Genomic DNA, 21,314 nt, shown 5'->3' on the forward strand with positions numbered 1-21,314 from the left:
CATCTGTGATCGTAAAGCTTACCTCTTAACCTTTATGTGTAATAGCGGGTGAAAGCCTTTGTTCTTTTTCTGCAGCCTCCGATTTTGAGGAACCTTTAAAGTGGCTTTTATGTGCAAAATGCATTTGTGGAGGGGTCTAATTAATGCTGTGGCACAATCAAGCTCCACACAAACACACACACACACACACACACACACACACACACACACACACACACACACACACACACACACACAGAATCCTCTCCATAGGATTGGTATTAACCTCCTGATGCTTTCACACTCAGATGAAGAGATACCAACCACTGATGTTCAGCTGGAGCTGCAGCCCCAGGAGGCTCTGATCAAATCCCCAACTTAGCGCTCCAATGTGCACAGTGTAGCCCAGTTCAGCCTCAAATGGCCAGCTTGCACTAGCTTATACCAAAGTGATCCTCTTGCACAATTCCCCTGGTGTGAAGAAGAAGAGGGTCACGAGACAGAGACAGAGATCAGATGGAGAAGAAAGAAGGAGGAAGCAGAAAATGAGAAGGAGCAGATGGTAGTTTAAGATGGAGGAAAGAGTGCAGTATAGTGAAGTCCTCCAGAGTCAAAGTTCACAGGAGACGGGCAGCAGTTTGAAATGAGGTTTGCAGCCTCTGGTTAGTTGCATCAGACCTTTGAAAAACAGGGCTTAGAACTTCCTTTATAGGTGGCAGACACTTTAAAATCAGCTCTGGCTCTGTTATTTAGTGGTGTCAGACTTTTAAGAACAGGGGTATAAACAGCACGGGAGGACCTTTTATACCGGAACTCTTTTTTTTTTACAGATCTGCTGCTCACAGCTGCTATACATCTTTTTACCATTTTTTTTCACATCAGAGACTAAATGCATGCTGTTACCATCCCCCCAAAGGGCCGCTCACATCCCCATCATTACAGCACTTCATCAAACTGATATTGTGAGGAAAAACTCGGGCATTGCCCAGTAAACACACCTGGACTCTCTGCCAGATCCCACCGGCCAGTTTGTTGGCTGTAGACCTAGTCAGTGCACTGGGCTGATAATATGAATGGTAATGAGTGACTGGCTGGTGGGATTGAAAGCAAAATCGCTGTCATAATTTAGTTAGATTGATTAAAGGAGCTACATTGTAGTCTCACAGATCAGCGCATCTTGTTAGAAGCCTGTGCTATGGGTTAGGGCACCGGAGGGGGTGTGTTTGCGGCCAGAGTGTATGTGTTTGTGCGTGTCTAACCTGCAGATTGTGGGTTAGGTGCGCTCCTGTGTGAAGAACTAATTGAAATGAGAGGCGATGTGCAAGTCTCAGCCAACATGGCCGGTCCATTTGTCAGGGTGACATCACCGCACTCACACCCCATCCATCTCCGCCCAGCGCCACAGAACCATGCTCCTCCCGGTGATTAATATCCATACCTCCCTCACCACTCCGCATACACTACCACCCCCTCTGAGCACTTACGCACTGCTCCACACACGCAAACAAACAAATACACACACACACACACACGCGCGCGCGAGGGCTCTATGTTGGAAGCCCTCCTCTACACTTATACACACAGCAGCTGTGCACTCACCCTCACCCGCGGCCACGGCACCCCCATTTACTCCTCCTTACTCCCCCATGCACACATGGTTGGAGCCTAGCGCCCAGCCACTCACACGCAAAATCTCACTTATTGTTCCAAACACAAACTGCTCTTTAGAGGCTTTGGGTATTGTACAGATTTTGCTACCTCTGCCAAAGAGGTCATGTGATCACTGTCGTGAGTCTTTAAGCAGAATATTGCAAAAGCTAGAGGACAGATTTTGATGAAATTCGGTGGCAAGAGGAAATATTACAAGGACAAGTGGTTAACATTTCCTGATCCTGAGGACTGTTGTAGACCATTGGCAGGATGTAGCTCTTACAGCTATGTTTCTGGGCACATCATTGAAAAATGTCCATCAGATTCTTGAGTCAATTGGAAGTGGTTGAAAGTAGAACGATCTGGCTTCCAGAAATCCTTTTGACCTATTTTTTATGAATATCATTGTGATCAACACCCCCCCCCCAAAAAATGTGAGCATATTTTGATTATTTAGGCCATGTATTTTAATCAGATGGATAAGTACACATCGGTGATTAAGAGGACCTGTTTTTGGCTGTTGGGAAGAAAATGTAAAGACTGTGATGGTGCTATGATCATATTCCGTATCCGTGTGGCGTCCTTGGAAGAGGAACGCCGTCTCTGGTGCTTTTGATTGATTTTGATGCTGCTGACTGGTTCCAGTTATCATCATAGACTGTTCCAGTTTAGATTTTGGCCTTAATTGTGTGTCTTAAAGAAAAAGTCACATTAAGAAAAAAATGACTTGAATTTTGTGTGCTAGCATTAGCTTGCTCTTAAGCATTTTGACTAAAGTGAGGAAATAAACATTACACAATTTAAGGCTCCAGCTAACAGTTATTTTCTGTATTTTTAAGATGACACTTTATTATAAATATGCAATTAACAGCAACTTGTGTTAATTGACTGGGGCATTTTAAAAATGACTTATAATCATACAGTTAAAGTAAAAAAAAATTAGGGAAAATAGATGAAAACAAATAAAGTAACAGGATTAAGTGCTGTATTTGTGCCCTACTTTGATACATGGATGTGTAAAGTGGATATTTAGGCTTAGGTTTGACTAATAACTGCAGTAGTAATGAAGAACATTTATGTCTCATTGATGATATTTGGACATCTATGAAGCAGAGAAAGCTCCAAATGATAAGCAAGTGACATTGTTCACTGGATGATTGTAGTATTTCATTGGATTTGCTGTCAAAAGCAATCATAAAGAATATCAGCAAACTGCTCATTATTGCCTGCTATTTTGTGAACATTGCGCAGGTACATTGACAGGTTGATTAATTGGTGATATATTTGAAAGCAAGCCATATTTCTTAACAAATCTTTGCTTCTCATAATTTAAGAGCCGGTTCCATATCGGAAGACAACCCCATTGGCAGCGGTGCTTCTTTCTGTAGCCAGAAATATTGTGGGCCTTCCCGTCCAAAGACAAATAAAACATCACTATTTCCAAACTGTAGTGCTAAAACTCAGAAAACAGATGCTCAGCTTATTGATTTACAATTCATGTTGGCAGGGTTTTTACAAATGAACAATACGAGTGGAAATATAAGATGAAAACATTTACAGTATCAGGAATAAAACCTGTAGAGTGTCAGGGTCAAGCAGAACTAAGCTGGTTGGAGCCACTCCAACCTGGAGAGAGGAGGAGTTGGGCTTTGAAGACGCTCTAAATTATGACCTTTCTCTCCTGTTCTGCTCCACTGATGTGCTTTGATAAGTCGTTCTCTGATCTTTTCTGTGATATCATAGCGCATTACTGCACACTGCCACTCTGCCAGAGCTGGAAGGTGTTAAACATTCTCACCAACCTCCTTCCAAATGCCCTCAAATTACATCACCCATGTTTGATGTCATTTTTCAAATGATGCCTTTGAACTTGTGCAGGCCCAAAGGTGAGATAGAGCACCAGTCTCACTGTGTTGTTAACAAAGGATCTAGAATATAAGGACTTTTTTGGGGGGCTGAACTAGTGACTGGCCGGCGTCATTGAATAGCTGAGGAACCCAATCAGTGCAGCAGAGGTCAGATTTCAGCACGTACTTGTATGTATTGCAGTGTATTGTGGTTATAAATCTTACTTTCAGGGTGCTGTTCTCAGTGTCCTGCAGGGGCATGTTGTTTGTTCTTCAGCTATCATGTCAGTTCAGATCTGCAGCCAGCCAACCACAACATTTCTGAAGAGTTTCAAGACAAACACTAAATTGTCACCAAAACATCAGCAGTATCATGTTGTTCCTCACGTCCCGACTCCCATTCGAAAATCAGCGATTTTCCTGAACCAGAATCCACGAGCGTGCACTCTGACTCTGGACTCTGGTTCAGGAAAATTGCTGAATTTCTAATGGGAGTCTGGACCAGAGGAACAACATGATGTGGCGAGTGGCGAGCTAATTGCTGCAGCTTTGTAGTTGTTTGTCACTGAAGTAAAGGTGCTGCTTGTCATTTAATCCATAGTTAAGTGAATAAGATGATGAGGAAAGAAATTTCAAATGTTTATGTGCACATTTTAACAAGGAACTATCCACGTTTTGGCGCTCTGGCCCTACACAGTCCACGCATTCTAGCTTTTGCCCTCATCTTGTTAGAAATAAAACTGAAGCAAAAGCTAATTATCATTCATTAAATTTCTCCTTATGATGCATGTTTCTGCCGGTGGAACCAGAGAACTGTTTAACCTCACAGTTTTAACTCCTCAACACCAGTCTCCCCTCCCTCTCTCCGTGGGAGCATGCAGGCTCGCCTCCGCACCAGCTGTGAGAAGCTAAGTTCGCCTTAATGTAAAAGCATTTCACTGTCTTTTGGCAAGCCACGGTCTGTGCTGTTCGCTGAGAAGAAAAGATGTTGAGAGATACATGAAAGAGAGAAGGTGAGAGTGGAGGGGTATAAAAAAAGAAGAAGAAAAAGCAGAGGCATAGATGGAGAAGACAGCGAGAGCCGAGCGAGACAGGAAACATGACAGAGCGAGCGAGCACAGCGAGGGCTGCTGAAGGGTGGGTGGGAGAGAAACAACAGCAACTGAAAAGTGACAGGTGCTATCGCTGATGTGTGATTGATTGAGTGGCATTCAGAGAGCCAGGGGGGTCATACATATGGAAACTGCTCATTTGTAGTTGCTGCCAGTGCTGCTGTTCAACAGAACCCTTGAGTAGTGTCGCCTGACCATTGGGACTCATCACACAAGCCCTGAAGTCACATGCAGAAAGACCAACAGCTGCCACGTGCACCACCAGCTCCGACTTACAGTGCCTGTTTTTCATCCCTGCCTGCTGTAACAGGCCCTTGTCTGCCTGTAAGAGATCTGGGTTTTAGTGGCTCAGATACGTGTCAGATGAGCTTTGGTGTGTGCGCGGCGCAGATTGTCCCTCTTGACATTTTGTTGCTTTTGTAGAGTTTTTTTTTTTTCAGTGCTTTGTGGCACACAAACCACATTTTCCAGTTGGATGGCTCAGTTTGTTTACAGCAGCAAAGTATACATGAAGCCTGGTCCTCAGCGCTGTGCATCAGAATAGCCAACCATTTTAGCAGAACTAGCTCATGTTGCTCATATGTCTGCTCTTATCTGACTAATATTCAAAACTAGCTTCATTTTCTCAGCTTAGCAAGCTTGTTATCATTCAGTTTGAGCAGGTCCAGTGTCGAGGGGCAGACCCCTGAAACATCACATGACTTTGTTTCCATTTAAGGCAGTTTGATAGTGTCTTTAATAATTGATTCGTGATGAGGCCAGCAGAAATCAGGGGCTCATACATAAATTATTTTCACCATTTTCTAGTTTGATTCTGCTATCATGTTATATTCATTAATATGGGACGATTCATTTCTGGGGGTTACAATAAAAATGTACCCCGACCTCCTCTTAAGTGTGTACCATCTCGACCACAGGAAACAAGGATGTGGTGTTGGCTAAATAGCCTTCAGTGTTTGGGGTGCCATAAAGAGGCTTTCTTGTGCTTGCCTGCCCTTTCTCTCTCTCTCCCACTCTAGCTCTGCTGCTCTCAGATCAGCCTGCGTTCGAGCCACGCTATTGGGCATCAAGCTGTAAACAGGAGCTGCACACTGATCCAAATGGTCATCACCATCATTCGCCCCCCCCCACACACACACACACACTCCCCCGAATCCCCTCAACCAGCCCAATCTTGTTAGCAAGTTGAAGTCTTCGCAACCCCAAATCTTGTGGGAAAGACTCCCTGTGTGGACGATGGACCGAAGGGTATGTCCCTTGCTCATCATGAGCCTGACACACAGGCCCTTTATTCGGCTGTGCGGAGGGTGGCCCCCATCCCTCCTCTGCTTCTCATCCACACCCCAGAGGCTCCCATTCAGCCAGGGTCTGGCTGGGGGGGAAGTTGGATCTCTTTTGTAGTGAGGGATTCTTAGGGGAGGCTGTCAAGGCTGTGACTGTGTGGGCCTTTATTTCCCCAGAGAAGGGAAGGGGGAGAATAGATAGAGGGAGAGGGCAAGAGGGAGACGGGGAGGGAAGTACCAAAGGAGAGTTCGGACACAGACGGCCTTGTTAACCAGCACCCCCAATGAGAGAGAGGATGAGAGCGAGAAAGGAACATGGAAAAGGCAAAGAAAAAAGCGAGAATGAATCCAGCAGAAAGCCCCAAAAACTTGCTCTCTGTTACGTCATTGCTGTTATTCCCAACCTCCTCCACTCTTTCCCTCCACTCCTCCCTATCCATTCCCTCCATCTGTCCCTGTGTAAGCTCACTCTTCTGCTCAATAACATGCTTTTGCCCTCCCCCTCACCAGTCTTCATGCCCCCCCCCTTCCTCCTCTCACCCTCCAACCTGACTTTACACACATTCCATTATCTGGGAGCTGAGGCTAAGAGAGATGTCTGGGGTCGGAGCGATCATTATCATCTCCTCTTTCTGCTCCACTGTGAGTTATAACCCTCCATAGGAAGCAGACATTTAAATCATAATCAATAGAGCCGTATCAATAGTGAGAGGCATGGCTGAAGGAAACACAGGAGGGAGCAGATACATTCAGTGTCCACGGAGATAGCAGCGCACACTTATCGATAAAAGATGATCAAGCCACAAAATGCATTATGTGGCATCACGCTTCCTCCTTGGAAACACAAACCGATATTCAGGTGATGAAGTGATAGCGATGGGTGTGTGGACGTAGAGAAGCACTGGACATCATGGCTTCATCGCTCCTGGCGCTGTAAACACTGCAGAGAGGGGACATTGTCATGCTGCATACATTAACTGACCCTCTGGTCATGTTAAGGTGACAAGGGCGGCTGAGTTCCTCGCAGGCGGAGCTGTGCTACATAAACACAATGTTTTGTACGACAAGGGCGATGCAAGGTGACAGGTGTGACCTGACCTGGCTGCAACCAAACCACAGTCACCACTGCCACTCCAGCTTGGATCTCTGGATGCGCCGCCACAAGGAGAAAATATCACTTCTCCTCACTGCAGGAGAGCACCGCATCACTGTCACGAACGTGACACAAAAACACATCTTGTACTCAGTGTGGACCGGATCTAACATGCAGAGAAGGAGCGCAGAAATACTGTTATTAACTGGTGCAGTTTGTTTACGACAGACAAGGAAATTTTATAATCCAACTGACACAAGTAAACAGGTTAGATATTTGTTTCAGCTGCTGAGACAATTTGAAATGTTATTTGTTGACATGACCCTTTTCAAGTGATGCATATATAAAGCCATCTCTCTTAAGAGATCTCGAGAAATAAATGTTGGATTCGGCATACGTGACTTAAGAGGCTTGACGTGATGGAAGTTCAGGTATAGGATTCCTTTTCTCTGACGCAGTTCAACTTCGGGGCATGTTTCCTCTCTCTTGATGTTCAAAACAAAATGTTTTTCACACAGAATCTTAAGCAATCTGTTGGTGTATGTAAGACTCGGGCTGAGTGTCCCGTTTAATCTAAAGTTTACTACCGAACTCCCGATTAAAAATGTCGAAGAGAAAATTGAATTAGTGCGAATTAATTTGTACACACTTTACTTTCAAAGTATCAGATCAGAACTATGTGCTGCGTAATGATTATTGTATGTTTGCGGAATTAACACGTCTCTTATTGTGTATAGTGTTTGTGCCAAAGTTAATTTGTCAGATCATGTGGAGGAGAATTTGCATATTGATTTGAAATTAAGAGAGCTAACAAAGATGGATATTATGTGATTACAGTGTGTAATTAAATGCTTATTGTAAAGCGGCACCTTAATGTGTATTGGAATGTTAAAGTAGTGCAGTCAAGCGCATAACCAGCTGGACTAAATTGTTTCAGAGGCTCAGAGCTGCAGACCAGAATCTCCAAGGTCCTGTGTAGGTGTGAGCTGTGAACGCTGCACATCGCCGTGCATGTGCAGCCACGGCCCACGCAGAGCCCATCAGACGGAGATCATCTGCTCGATCTGGAAATCTATAACCCAATTCCTGTGGAGGAAGGGAGAAACGGAGATAACTCGCGGAAGGGATAAAGTGTCACTATTTATGTAATCACATTAATTATTCTCATAAATCAGAATGAAAGTCTGGACATAAAGAAATAACCATGAAACAAAGCAGCTCTGGGGCAGGAATGTAAAGATAATGGAGTGCCATAAATGTAAAAAAAAAATAATAATAATAAAAAACATAAAAATAGCCAAGCATAAAAACAATTACATTGCTATCTTAATTGCTTTCCAAAGAAAATACTTTCTGTCACCTTTCCAATTAAAACATAACCAGCAGCTATATTAGATGTATTTTTAAATGGTGCCTGCAGCCTGTCCTGTTGTCTAAGATACAGCATTCCACCTCTACATTTTAATGACCAGTTTTATTTATAGATGCAGAGAATCAACATCAACAAACACCAACGTCCCCACAGAATAGAGCGTCCGACAGCGTTTATTCCACCAGCTGGATATACAATTGGGATGATTTATATTTTTGTCATTCAGTTTTACTTCACATTGAAATTCCTCATGGATAATGTTTGCTTTGTGTTTTCAATTAGTTACAGCGAATCCCTGCACATGCAGGTCTCCTGACATTTCGTAACCTACCTGACTTACATTTGGTGAAGTGCAAAACATTTCACAAATGAGGCTTATTCAGGGAGTCGTGTCTCCTCTCCCTGGCTAGCCGGCACCCAGGAGAAGGTTGTAAAAGCTGTTGTCCTTTAGTCGTGACGGCAGTACGAGGAGGAGCCGCCAGAGAGAAAAAGAGAAGCTCTTCAATCGGAGTCCTCATTCTCCTCATTCTCCCCTCTCTCTGTTTCTCTCTCTCTGTCTCTCTGTCTGTCTGTCTCTCTCTCTCTCTCTCTCTGCATGTGCCATGCGGCTCTGTCATCCTCGGGGATGCGTCTGAAGGAGACCATCTGTTGATCCATTTGTCTGCTGCTTTGCTTCCTGTGTCGCTACCTCTCCCTCTCCTATCGATGATCAGACTCGGCCTCCCCCTGCCTTCCACCCTCCTAGCTGCTGCCAACAGGCACAGAGGGCAAGGCAGGTGTGCTGCTGGGGGGGGGGGGGGGGGGGGCAAGGGGGACAGGAGGCTGTGCCCTCGATAGTATTGGATTCACAGAGTGAGAGAAAATAGAGTTTAGAAGACACACACACTCTCTCTTGGGCTAATGAGTCCAGTGCGGCTGCTTTCCAATCTGTGTTTATCTAAAAGAGGGTGTTGCTCTCCTGACCTGGACACATCGCAGATTTTATCCTTTTCTCTTTTTTTTCGGAGCTGATATCAAAACTATTGCCCTTCACCCCTCAGGACTTAAATACAGAGCAGTCATCATTACACGGAGGCATAGACCATGAAATAGATGTTAGAAACAATGCTGAGACGAGCTGAAGGGCCGTCACTGGAGGCTTGCAGACTCTTCATCGCGTGTGAAATGTTTAGCTGTGTTGCCACTAAAGAGGGAGGGGAAAGGGGGTGGGAGATCAGGGGAAGGGGTGTTTTGGTGTCCACACATGTCTCCTAGCTGTCACCTCGCATGCATGTTCAGGGGTTTGATGGACACCGAGTCCACCGCAGGGACTTGAGGGAGTGCTTGCCTTTGATCTTCTCCCCCAACTCTCGATTACCCATCATTCAGCAGGGCTCAGGCCCTGGAGAGCAGCTGGGCGAGGGGTGGTGTGTTAACATGAGCTCTGATATGGCCAAGAGAGACTCACAGTCCCACTCAGACATCATATAGCAGATTACACAGACATGGGGGGGGGGGGGGGGGGGTAGTGGTTAGTACCTGATGGCTGAAAGTGTGTGAGAGTGTGTGAGAGAGAGATTCAAGTAAAAGATGCATAATGAGGTTGTAGTCCATTCTGATTTTATGATTTTACATCCTACCATGACTTCTTTTTGCAGTCTGTCGATGGAGTTTTCATAGATCTGCATGGTTTTCATGAGGACTGCTCAATATATCAAGTGATGGGTGTTCACCTTGGGAGACGTGCCATTGATTTCCCATAAGGTGCAGATGACATGTGGTCACACGCACTCCTATTTTATCAACAAGCTTGTCGTCGAATAAGTCATGATTTCACCGCTGCTGTCATCAGCCGTGATGGTTGGTCAGACTAAATTCAAGCTGGGTTGCAGGATGATATGTTGCAGGGGCACATGCACGTGTTAGAGGGGCTGCACTCGTAAGACTATCTTAAGAAGAAATGAATGTTGGTTATATTTTAATTTAAGAGGAAAGTTGACATAAATCTTTGAAATCCAACCATGTACATTTTGGTTTAAATTTCAGCATGTGACCTTGATTATTAGCTGTGTGTATTTCAAACCTCTTCATCTGTGTTTCAGGGTTTCTCAGTACTGGTGACCAGGCTGCTAAAGGGAACTACGGGCTCCTGGACCAGATTCAGGCTTTAAGGTGGATCAGTGAGAACATCGGATTCTTCGGAGGAGACTCGAATCGCATAACTGTGTTTGGTTCTGGGATCGGAGCTTCCTGCGTCAGCCTGCTGACCCTGTCCCATCATTCCGAAGGTACAGTGCTGTTGGGAGAGGAGGGGACAGGGCGGGGTGATACAGCTGCTGAGCTCATGCCTGCTGGTGTGCAGGAGGAGGCCATGTTTTTGGTAGTGTTTGTCTGTCAGTAGGACTACTCAAACTTTCAGGTGTAAAATGGCTGAAGGAAGAACTCATTACAGTTAGAGGCAGATTACCCATAGCACCACCTGGTGGAAACACAAGGTTATCTCTCTCTCTCTTTTTTTCTACACTTGTATGCACTTCTCCAAGCAAATTGACCATCTCATATTTGCTCAGAAACACCTTAAGAACTTGTAACTGCAAAGACTGTGAGTTTTGTTTTATGGCGTTTACGTGGGAAGGCGGCTGTTTTGTTATTGAACAGGAAACTGTTGTAGCTGGACTCAGATCTTTTTCCAAACTTCGCATTTGAGCCTTGACCTACAGACATCTTCAAGCCAGATTTACGTGACATATCATGAGACAAGATGATATTTGTGTTCCTAAATGCCACCTAGTGTACAAAGAAGGGATATTTGCACCACACTGCACAATAAGTCTGCTCCTCCATGCAAATTCAAAATATCAAGTTTCACGTCCCTCTCGCTCTGCAAACCAGCCAGACACTGTGGGTCAGCTCATCGCTGCTGGCATCTTTAATCCAGGTCTGAGCATGAAAGTGCCTTAAGTTCACCTCGGTGGCCTCGTGCTCTCTCTGGGTGCTTTCTAGTTGAGTAATGTATTCTACTGTACAGCATGACAAATGTGTAAGGAGCAGGCGTTTGCATTTGAATGGTGAAATGGAAACTCGACCACATGTGGGTCTTGTGATGCCCTGCTGCCTTGCTACTATCCCTCCCTGCTGGATGTCAGAGCCGAACATGTAGGTATAATGTTTTATAACCAAGATAAAAAGGAACATGATGCACTCGGCCGAGCTATTCAGTGGCAGCCACAGTCATGCTCGCTGTTCTCTTTGTAAGGAATGCTGTTTATCTGCTGGCTTCCTTAATGCTACTTCATGATGATTTACTACCCATGTTGGCCATGTCTCTAGTACTAAATGCAGCATGTGAGCTTAACCCAGACATGCAATAAACATCTCTCACACTAATGCATCACTGAATTAAGATGGAGCCCTGCTGCTTATAGGTAAGTTCTTGCAATGATCCATTGCTTTGAGCCGCATCCATGAATGTCAACTTCCAGCCCGTGGAGCCATCAGGACACTGCATCATCCTTAATATGAAAATATTACAGTCGGTCACAGGTTGGCTTATTCTACCATGCGTACAGCTGGTAATATTCCAAATGAGAAATCTGTACTGTACATTCAGCCACTCTCGCATATCCAGCTTGTAAACAAGCCTCAAACATGGTGCTTTAGACACACACGGTTGGAGATGTAACACAAGGCCTTTACTGTACATTACATGCAAGTGGATAACATTAAAGAAATCACTCTTGCATTAGATAGAGTGTTGATCCAAGGCGATGCTGGGGTGGTCAAGCAACTATTAATAATGCCACCCAGCCACAAAATATATCAACACACACTAATGCACACTGTTTCTTGAGGATTTGTATACCAACATGCATTTGAACAGGGTCAGTTAAGCTGCTCATCTTTTGCCCCTGAAGAGCTCGCGATGTGTTTCCCCCAATTTGCAGTAAATTATTAATAATTGCCTTGATTTCATCTGATGAATGATGACTGCTTTTGGATTGAATTTTTTTTTTTTTTGCAATAAATGCCCTTTTTATTTCTACTCCATAATGTTACGCTTCGTGTAGCATGTTATTATACTGCCAGTGAAACCATCTCCTCTGCCTCCTAGTAAATGGGATATTACCGGGTCTGTTTCCCCCCCCCCCCCCATGAATAGAAATATATGCCCCACTGATGGGATAAAAAAAAAAAAAGGCAGTAACAACTTGAAAGATTCTCGAAAATGAAACAGGAAGTCTTCTATCACGCCAGGACTCTTGCTGCGAATGTTACCAATGGCAATCAGATTTCACACAGTCTCTCTCGGAGCACAGATTATTGTAATTATATAAAGTTTAGGACTGGAGTGGGCTGCAGGATGTGACAGGAAATCCAAGAGAAAAAAATATCTATTTGCATCTGCTTACACAACCTCTCCTGCACACCCCCCGCTCCCCTTGCCTTCCTCATTCTTCTCCTCTCCTATGGTCTTGTTGAAGTGAAAACTGGTAGGATGTTTGTGTTGCTAGGATAGCAAAAATAAATAAGAAAGTATTCAAAGCATCTGGAGCCCCATAGAGGAGGAAAATCTATAATCAAATGAATTATACAACAGCATGTGCACACCTGATTTTAAGTGGCTTCCAGAAATGGATTTATGTAATGATTTCCTTTCCATGTTTGCGGACTGTTGCGTCTCTTATATTGAGTTCCCTATTTTGCACTGTGAGTGGTGATCAAGTCTGGAAACAAGATTGGAAACAAGGAGTCATTGCTCCTCCCCCATCTCCTCATTTGACTTTTTATTTCAGCGTGCTGATAAATAAATACAAAAATCCCAACTAGAATTGGAAGTAGTGTTGTCACATTGATTTTGGTGTGTTCAGATTCTGGGGAAGAATAGGGAGGGATACAATAACATGCACACAATCATCTTCCTCCACCTGCTGCTCAGATGCAGGATAACGAGGCCCAGGTCAGGAAGGAGAAAGTAAATCAGCAATGACACACTGTTCTGGAGCTCCCCGGTGTGTCGCTGTATTTAATGACAGTATTTCCACTTTTACTGTACACAGTCTGTCATCTCTGCCTACAGTGCGTAGACTTTCCATGTGACAGAGTTTCCTTTTATGCCTGTTGCTGCAGAGTGACAACTTGCTTGAGATGCTCCATGCACCTCCTGAAGCCTATTTAATAAGCTGGATCCTCCTATATCATCCAAGCCCTCCGGCCTCTCTTTGATTGCCTTCTCCCCTGGCCTGGCCTTGGTGGCGTCTCCATGTGGGCGTGCCGAGGGCGCCAGTCAAAGGGTACATCCATCACAAACCTCCCCCCTCTGGCCTGTGTGAAGGCTGGCCTGGACGTCCTCTCGTGAGGGCTGGATTTTTAGACCCCTGCCCATGCCCTGCCTCCTCCATCTAATCTCCTCTTTGCTGCTCCCATCTGTCTCTCTGCCTTCATGGACAGTAAAAGCATGTGAGGGACACACGCTTTCCCTCTCTTCCTCTCTCCCTCTCTCTGTCGCTCCTCCTCTCCTCTCCCTCTCTGCGCTCCCTTGTCTGCAGCATGTGTGGTGCATCGCTATTAATAACATGGCTGCCTTGTCTGCTATGTGGCAAGCAATCTAGTTGCACATCTGAGACTTTGGAAGCAGAATGGTCATTAAAAGCGCAGCCTCACTCGGCAGGAGAGTGTTTTTGACCGGCTTATTAAATGTAGCTCAACAGTTGTGTTCCCACAGAGGGAAATCTCTGTCCCCATCTTCCTTTTCTCCAGCTTCAAACAAATCAACTGAAGAAGTTCAGAAGCAAGGACATTAGCCAGTCCAAAGTATTATCTATCTGGCATCGCACAGGCACTAATTGAACATGCAGATTCGGCTTTTCCCCTATCTACTAATAATCATTAGGATATAAAAAGTCAGATGGCTTCACTGCACGTGAACAGAATACCAATTAGCCAGTGACTCAGATGTGTATGTTTTTGTATGTCTTGATGCATAACACATTAGCCACAACAATCATACTGTATATGTGGGGTTCACACATGTGCACACGCACACAGAAGTGTCTACACATGTGGGAAGGGCCAGTCGCAGAGGCGCTGAAGGTCGTTGCTTTCTTTTTTTCCTCTCTTCCTGTAAGCAATCAAGATAAAAGCTCAGCTTGTGAGGAAGTGCTCCCGTTTTAATGGAACATCTCGGACATTAAAGACAGCTAGTGTGGAAGATCCTTCATGCCAATGTCAGCTTTCATTTTTATTAAGACTTCTAGGTTATTGAAGACCATAAATGTGCATGTTAAATGTGTGCGTTTTATTACACCGCAGGAATGCGCTATGGGATTTGAACGCAAGACATCACCCAGCAAACAGTGAAACCTCTGGAACTAGAGTATGAGTATGAAGAGGGCAGTGTGACAGGAACTGGCTTCTCGTGGAAGGGTAGAAATTATTTAATTTAGTGTGAAGTATAGAGAGAAGAAGATGAAACGAAGGAGTGAAGGGATGTGAAGAAACAGAAATTGCAGGGTATTTTTTATTTCCTCATATCTAAAATATTAGTTTATTAATGAACGATCTTCAGAGGGGAACTACTTCCTGTAGATTTGCTCACTAGAATGTCTGATTCATACATTCTTGGAAAGGATGTGACTGGAAAGTCTTAATAATGGTTGTCTTACTGCACGGTTCGCCTCATCTGATGTGGTGAGAAAAATTAGAGCAACTCCAGCGTGATGTCATGATTATAGCTCTTTTCCTTATGATTAAGTATGGTTAGTATAGTTTTATACAGCCAGTTTATAATGAGAGAGCAGAATTTTTTTTTAGTTGAACACCTTATCATTATGAGTGCTCTGATAATACGTGAGTGTCGCGCACGTGTGTGTGTGCGCACGCACGCGCACGTTTGTGTGTGTGTGTATTGGGTGTCACTGTGCTCGCATCTGTGGCTCCAGCTGTTGTGACCCCAGAAGGGCAAAGGGTTTTTGACTCAAGTCAAAGGAACCAGGAGCGATTTGGTTGTTTGGCTCTTCTGCCAAACATTGATTTCTGCTCCCGTAACAACAACAACAACAACAACAACAACAACAAAGTAGATTTCTATGGAGAGACCAGCACGCAAGACTCAGCATGATAACCAACACCTTATTTACACACAGGATGACAATTTAAAATGTAGTTCAGCGAAGACATCTGACCTTAGAATGTAATTTGATAACAACACTTTTATAATAATGGGCGCGCATGTGAAAAACAGCAACAACATAAATGATAAATCTAAAAGATTAAGAACCGTATGAGAGGCATCTGCCCTTTTCATTTGTCATTTTATTTATGGTTTCATATTTAAAGATATGTGCAGTACAAGAAAATAGATTTACCATAAATTCACTTAGTAGTTTTTATGAAAGTGTGTGAGCACAACGCTCAGTCGAATGTATCCATTGCTGTTTCAGAATGTTATTGCATGTTTGTAGTACGGTGCACCCATTTTTTGTCGTATTATATCAGAAATTGGTCTTGAGTCATTTATTTGAAGGTGTAATGCAATTCCGAGTGACAGGTTTGGGAACAGGCCTCCCTCTAATGTCTCTCTTGTGACTTCAATGCACAAATCAGTGCAAATGACTTCTGCGATGTTTCCGGTGTGTATTTAAAGTTGTGGATGTTTAAAGGACCTCAAATCAATCTGCCTCCATAAATCATACTGATACCAGTGCTACTACGGCTGCTGCTGTTGCTGTGGGATTCAAAGGCCTGTGTTGATATGAGCACCTCACCTCTGCTCTGCCAATCATGTACATGCTGGTTGTCCTTTGAGATAACAACACAAACGCTGTTGTGTACTTATTCACTAAGGAATCTGGAGCCATCTGCACTTAATCGTTGTGTAAATGCAGCTCCAAATCACCTGACTTTAGAGAGGCCAACAAGCCTTAAATGAAAAGTGTGTGTGCATGTGTTTGTGTGCGTGTGAGACGCAAACGTATCTTGTGCTACATCGTTGCTTTAACTTTAATATTATATCAGGCCATGACCTTTGAAAATAGCATCTGTGGGTTTCCTGTCTGCAATGAGACCCATGGGGAGTTCTCCTTGTTGAATGGCCCGCAGGCCTGAAAGCCACTCCTTACTCTATAATGCCCCCGCTCTGAGCTTTCATCACACAGATCTGGACGTGTGATCTGTCCACACTCGCCGTCAACTTCATTTCTGTGGATTCAAGCATGTTATAGCAGCCATCAATTGCCTGTGGGGTTGAAATAAAGTCACCCTTTGCAGGAGCTGGGATGTGAACTGGGGAAGAGAGCCGCATAACTACATCCCCGGGAGGTTATTCAAACACGATGCAGCGACCATTGTTGTGCAAATGCTTCAATGCTTGAGAAAAACCAGGGACAATTGTTGAAGTTGAATAGACCCCATTTCTGAGCTGTCAAAGGCATTCAGCAAGTCGACACTGTAAAGTTACCTGGGTGTTTGGGGCAACAGAAAGCTTCCATCTCGAGGTTTGATTTGCCTGTTTGCTGAAGGGTGTCTGTGCATCTCAGGGTGTGAAAAGACCTACGTGAGATGAGAGAATGGGGACACGCCTTGTCAGGTGCCCTATTCTTCCACCTCGATTGACAAGAGCGATAATTAAACCAGTGGGATGCCATCTCTGCGGAACAAGAATGCTTGTATTTATTTACACTGACTCCTCTGCTTTGTGTTCTGCCATATACTGTGGCCATCATTGTGTGGAGAAAGCAAGCTGCTTTCGCAAGTGGCCCACGTGGCATTTTTCAGTCACTCTTTCAACAACAATGTTTTTGTATAGCAGAGCAAAAAAAAAAAAAGTTTTTGAATTTACAAAACAGAGATGGGGGATTACTTACAAATTAAAAGGTATTACTCTCTTTTGTGCTTGAGAGAAGTTGTAATTGGTCTAATTCAGGCAGCAAATAGCTTTTATTCTCTTCACTTCGCACCGCTGCAACATGAAAAATGAAGCCAAAGTTGAATCAAGAAAGAAATATATTGGTCCCCCAAAGAGTGATGCGAGGTGGGAGCGGGGTTTATAAGGGTAAAGAAGGCTCCAGTGAGGGCAGTTAGCCAGTCTGGGGTAACACACTAGAAAATGATATCCAGGCGGGCTGTCCATCAGAGAGAGGCAGCTTTAGCTATCCCCAGCCAGAGAGCAGAGGAATGAAAAATTGACAAATGGGTTGAAAACAGTGACGGCAGTTCTTCCAGGTAGCCCAGCCATCAGTCTGTCTCCGCTTGCAGCAGGTACTTGAGCCTATAAAGCATGGAGTTATAGGTGTTAAACAGCCGGGCACCAGGTCAGAGAAAGAAGCAGGGGATAATTGAGTGCTTTAGTAAATCCATGCCTCCATCAACCAAGGTAATAGCTCAGAAGGTTGTATATACCTGTAGCCGCCGATCACACGTGGGCTCTGGCAGCTTGAGCGACATGTGGCACACGTGGGCTGTCTCAGCAATATTCTCCAAGACAATACAATGAAGCCCATCTGCTGATGTATGGCCGAGATTGCTTTTGGAATCGAATCCCAGCTGACGAACGAGGTGACAACCGAATATGTCATCTGTTGATGACCTGCAGTCCTCCAGTGAAGACGCGGGCGAGTCATTAGTTCAGGTAGATTCTATCTATGATCTCTTGATAAATCATTGCCAGGAGTGCATTCATATACCTCCTAATGGACAGTGACAGTTGCAGGGGTGGTGGGGGAGCTGCAGCTCCAGGCTCTGTCCCTGCACTAGCTCTTTGATCCTGTTAGGCTTTAGATCAATTAAAGCAAATATTGCTCCCAGACTGTCTGGTCTGTTTCCTGTCTTGATTGGTCAAATGACTAGATGGAGGTTTCGCTCGCTGTCTCACTTGTCTAGCGTTTTTCCTGCTGCACAGCGTCTTAAACTCTGACGCATTTATTGAGATCCTCTCGCTGTTTCTCATAGCAGATTCTTTCTTTTTCCAGTACCCGCCCTCCCCCATGTTCCCTTTCGTCTTCTCGCTTCTGTCTCTCTGCCTGAGTCTTTCTCTCTCTGGCACCAGTGTAAAGCATCCATTATAGAGCCATGCATGGGTGTCTGTGTGAGTGGGAGAGAGGGACTTGGCACTCTTCCTGCCCCACCTGCAGAGGAAGCACTGACAGCTGAGCACTGGGGGCTCATCTCTTCCCCTCCTCCTCCGCCCATCTCCACATCTCCACTGACCTCCCTCCTCCTCTCACACCTTCCCTATCTCACTCTTTCTGTCTCACTATCGCTTTATTCCCTGTTGTTCTACGCACATTGGCCTAATTTCAGCCACTCGTTTCCATTTTGCTGGGGTTTTTTTTGTAACATAACCATCTCTATTATTTTTATTTCAACTGTGAAGTGTTTATTCATTATAAATTCTGCTCAAGACTAGGCATTGAACCTTGTGTTGTTAAATAGTCTCTTGTTTCTGTGTTTGTCTGCCAGATGAAAAACTATCGTTTAATTAGCCGACCTTTGCCCATTAGTGGTGACCACACGCCCTGTTTGCTTGTTGTTCCTGACAACTCACCTCCGCGGCTGGCCAGGTCAGTCCTCCAGTGAGCTGTTTACCTCATCACCTCTGAATAACAGATGGATGCACTGTGATTATTGTGGATACCATGAAGCCTCTACATGTGATTTATACTCCTCTTTAGGATAGAAACTGGCATTTAAACTGTTTTTGTTTGATTTTTTTTCAAACTTTTCACTTGATTCTTTTAGAAGGGCTTTAACTGAGGGGAAATTCTTGTTTACCACTTTACTCCATGATTATAGAGATCTAGGAATATATCAGTGTGTTTACATTTAGCTTGCTTGCTACAGTCTGTGCTTACAGGAAGAATGATTAGGTGGGAGGAAAGGGGTTTTTTTTCTCCAATGTTTGATAAGAAGTGCTGCAGGGGAAAAAACATCAGTCCAATTACTTTGCTGTACAGCAGGACAACACTGGTGTGATTTGAATTGAGTGGGATTCATGTTTGCCATCTGGGTGCTATCTAGTTTGTGTGTGTGTGTGTGTGGGGGGGGGTGGACTGGAGACACTTTTGGTGACACAAAAGTCTAATAAAGCCAGGTCATTTGGGGACAAAAGCCATGTACCTGATTATTGGATACAGATTTTTGTGTCAGATTAGAGTAAATCTAGGTTTAGGGGAAGGAGATTGTGGTTAACCTGATGACAAAGCCTCAAACGTACCGACCGATGCATGTCATCAACCATCTTCTAATCCCATGTTACCCTTGAGAAAGTGTGAGGCCAAAACAAACACTGAAAAGAGATAAAACAGGTCGATGAGCCTACATGACTTGTGTTAAATAATCTTGTAAACTCAGATGTAAAATGAGAGAACACACACTAAAGGTTGTGGTTAGGGTTCAAATCATGGGTAAAATGAAAGGTATCATGTCCCTGGGAAATGGCTTAAATAAACGTGTGTTTACACGCGCATATCTATGTACACTGTCTGCCCACCAACGTGTTCAATCCCGGGCAGTGCAAAAGCATTAGCCTTAGCTGTGAAATTTGCATAGTCTGAGCACAATGAAATCCCCAATGAGAGCAACTTCAGCTAACATGCTGACAAGCAGAAACCTCTACTATAAAGGGCCAACATTGTGCAACCTGACAAAAAGACTAAATCTTTAGCTCTCGGCCCCGCAAGGCTGTAATAGATTTTTAGCTTAGAGAGGTAACATAATATAGATTCTTTTGAGTGCTAAAAGAGAGTGACTCTCCGTATTGAATTCCTGTTGGAGAACAATATTGTCAATTTGCTGTCTTGTAACTTTGAGATAGTTTCTTTCTTATGAGAGCGACATTCTACATCAGGTCAAAGCAGCCATGTTTGCAATGTCTCAACCACAACAGGAGGGTATAGGGGTTGTTTCACAGCCCAGAAACATGTCCTTGTGTTGACATCGTCATTGCAGCACATACAACAGCATGAGGTTTTCCTTTATCTAGCGGATCCACAAGGCCAGTCCCTGATGTCACCTCAATATATTTATCAGTCCTTCAGTGGGTGTTTGATGGAAAAATGACCCTGTTCCTTTATAACTTTCCCTTAGAAAGTTGAATTCATCCTTTCACATCTATATGAACCTGCAAGTCTTCTTCTTTCTCTTGGAGATTTCCATAGATTACTGGTGTGCATGAAACCATCGCTTGTAGCTACAGTTATTATTCTGGTGGAAAGTAGTATGGTGTACTGGTGGAAAGTGTCCCAAAAAACAGTTGTGAAAACAAAACAGGAAAAAGGAGAATTGTGGCTTTGGGAGAAACCCGGGAGCTCAAACAAGTGGCCCAGTATGGAGGCATGAAGGAGCCATGTTGGCCAGATAGCATCTGCATGTTGCAACGACAGTGTATAATCTGGAGTGCAAGTGAAGATTTTTGCATGTGATGCACTTATGATAGTGAATCTTCCAAACTTTTCCCTAAAAGCTCTATCTCTGAGGATAAAGACGACTGGATTATGAACAGGAAAAATAAACGCACGAATGAAGCTCCGGAGGTTTGGAGACTTTTCTTCCCTCTCCATCTGCCCATGATGAAGCACAGAAAATGCCAAAAATGAACAATTTTCAGAGTTTTGAAGGTAAGAGTATCCCTAAATGGCTAGCTTTGAAGGTAAATGTCAACACTTGGTGGAGCTGCTTAACAGAAAAAGCCCTCCAGGGCCATTTAAAACCTTTTACGTGCAAAATCTGAAAAATAAGCTTGTGTGAGGATGTGGAAGATGGAAACGTTTTCAGGAGAAGCCTTCAAAAACAAAGCACAGTCCATTATTACATTCGTGAAAATGTATAGTTACACACTAAGCATCGCTGTTTTTTTTTCTTTTGTTTTTATGAAATTTAAATATGAAATAGCTGACTCAACTACACACAACAGAAATATGCCAAGAAAAACGATTATACCCCCTAAACAGCTGGCAGGCTTTTATTGTGTATCAGCTGCAGGAAGCGCTGAGGAAGTGTTTGCTG

At 44.1% G+C, this 21,314-nt stretch overlaps 1 protein-coding gene across 3 annotated transcripts in view; it reads left to right on the plus strand.

Annotated features, from left to right (window-relative positions):
• The window catches only part of nlgn3a (neuroligin 3a), a 132,326-nt gene that overhangs the window by 74,801 nt on the left and 36,211 nt on the right, over nt 1-21,314 (plus strand). For all 3 annotated transcript variants that reach the window (XM_086221359.1, XM_086221360.1, XM_086221361.1), the window contains one exon: nt 10,418-10,603. In XM_086221359.1, coding sequence (XP_086077485.1) covers nt 10,418-10,603 — 186 coding nt within the window. The remainder of the gene's footprint in view (nt 1-10,417; nt 10,604-21,314) is intronic.

The sequence above is a fragment of the Aulostomus chinensis genome, chromosome 13, assembly GCF_037954235.1.
Source record: "Aulostomus chinensis isolate RoL2024-O1b breed Wild chromosome 13, RoL_Achi_v1.0, whole genome shotgun sequence".
Taxonomy (NCBI): Eukaryota; Metazoa; Chordata; class Actinopteri; order Syngnathiformes; family Aulostomidae; genus Aulostomus; species Aulostomus chinensis.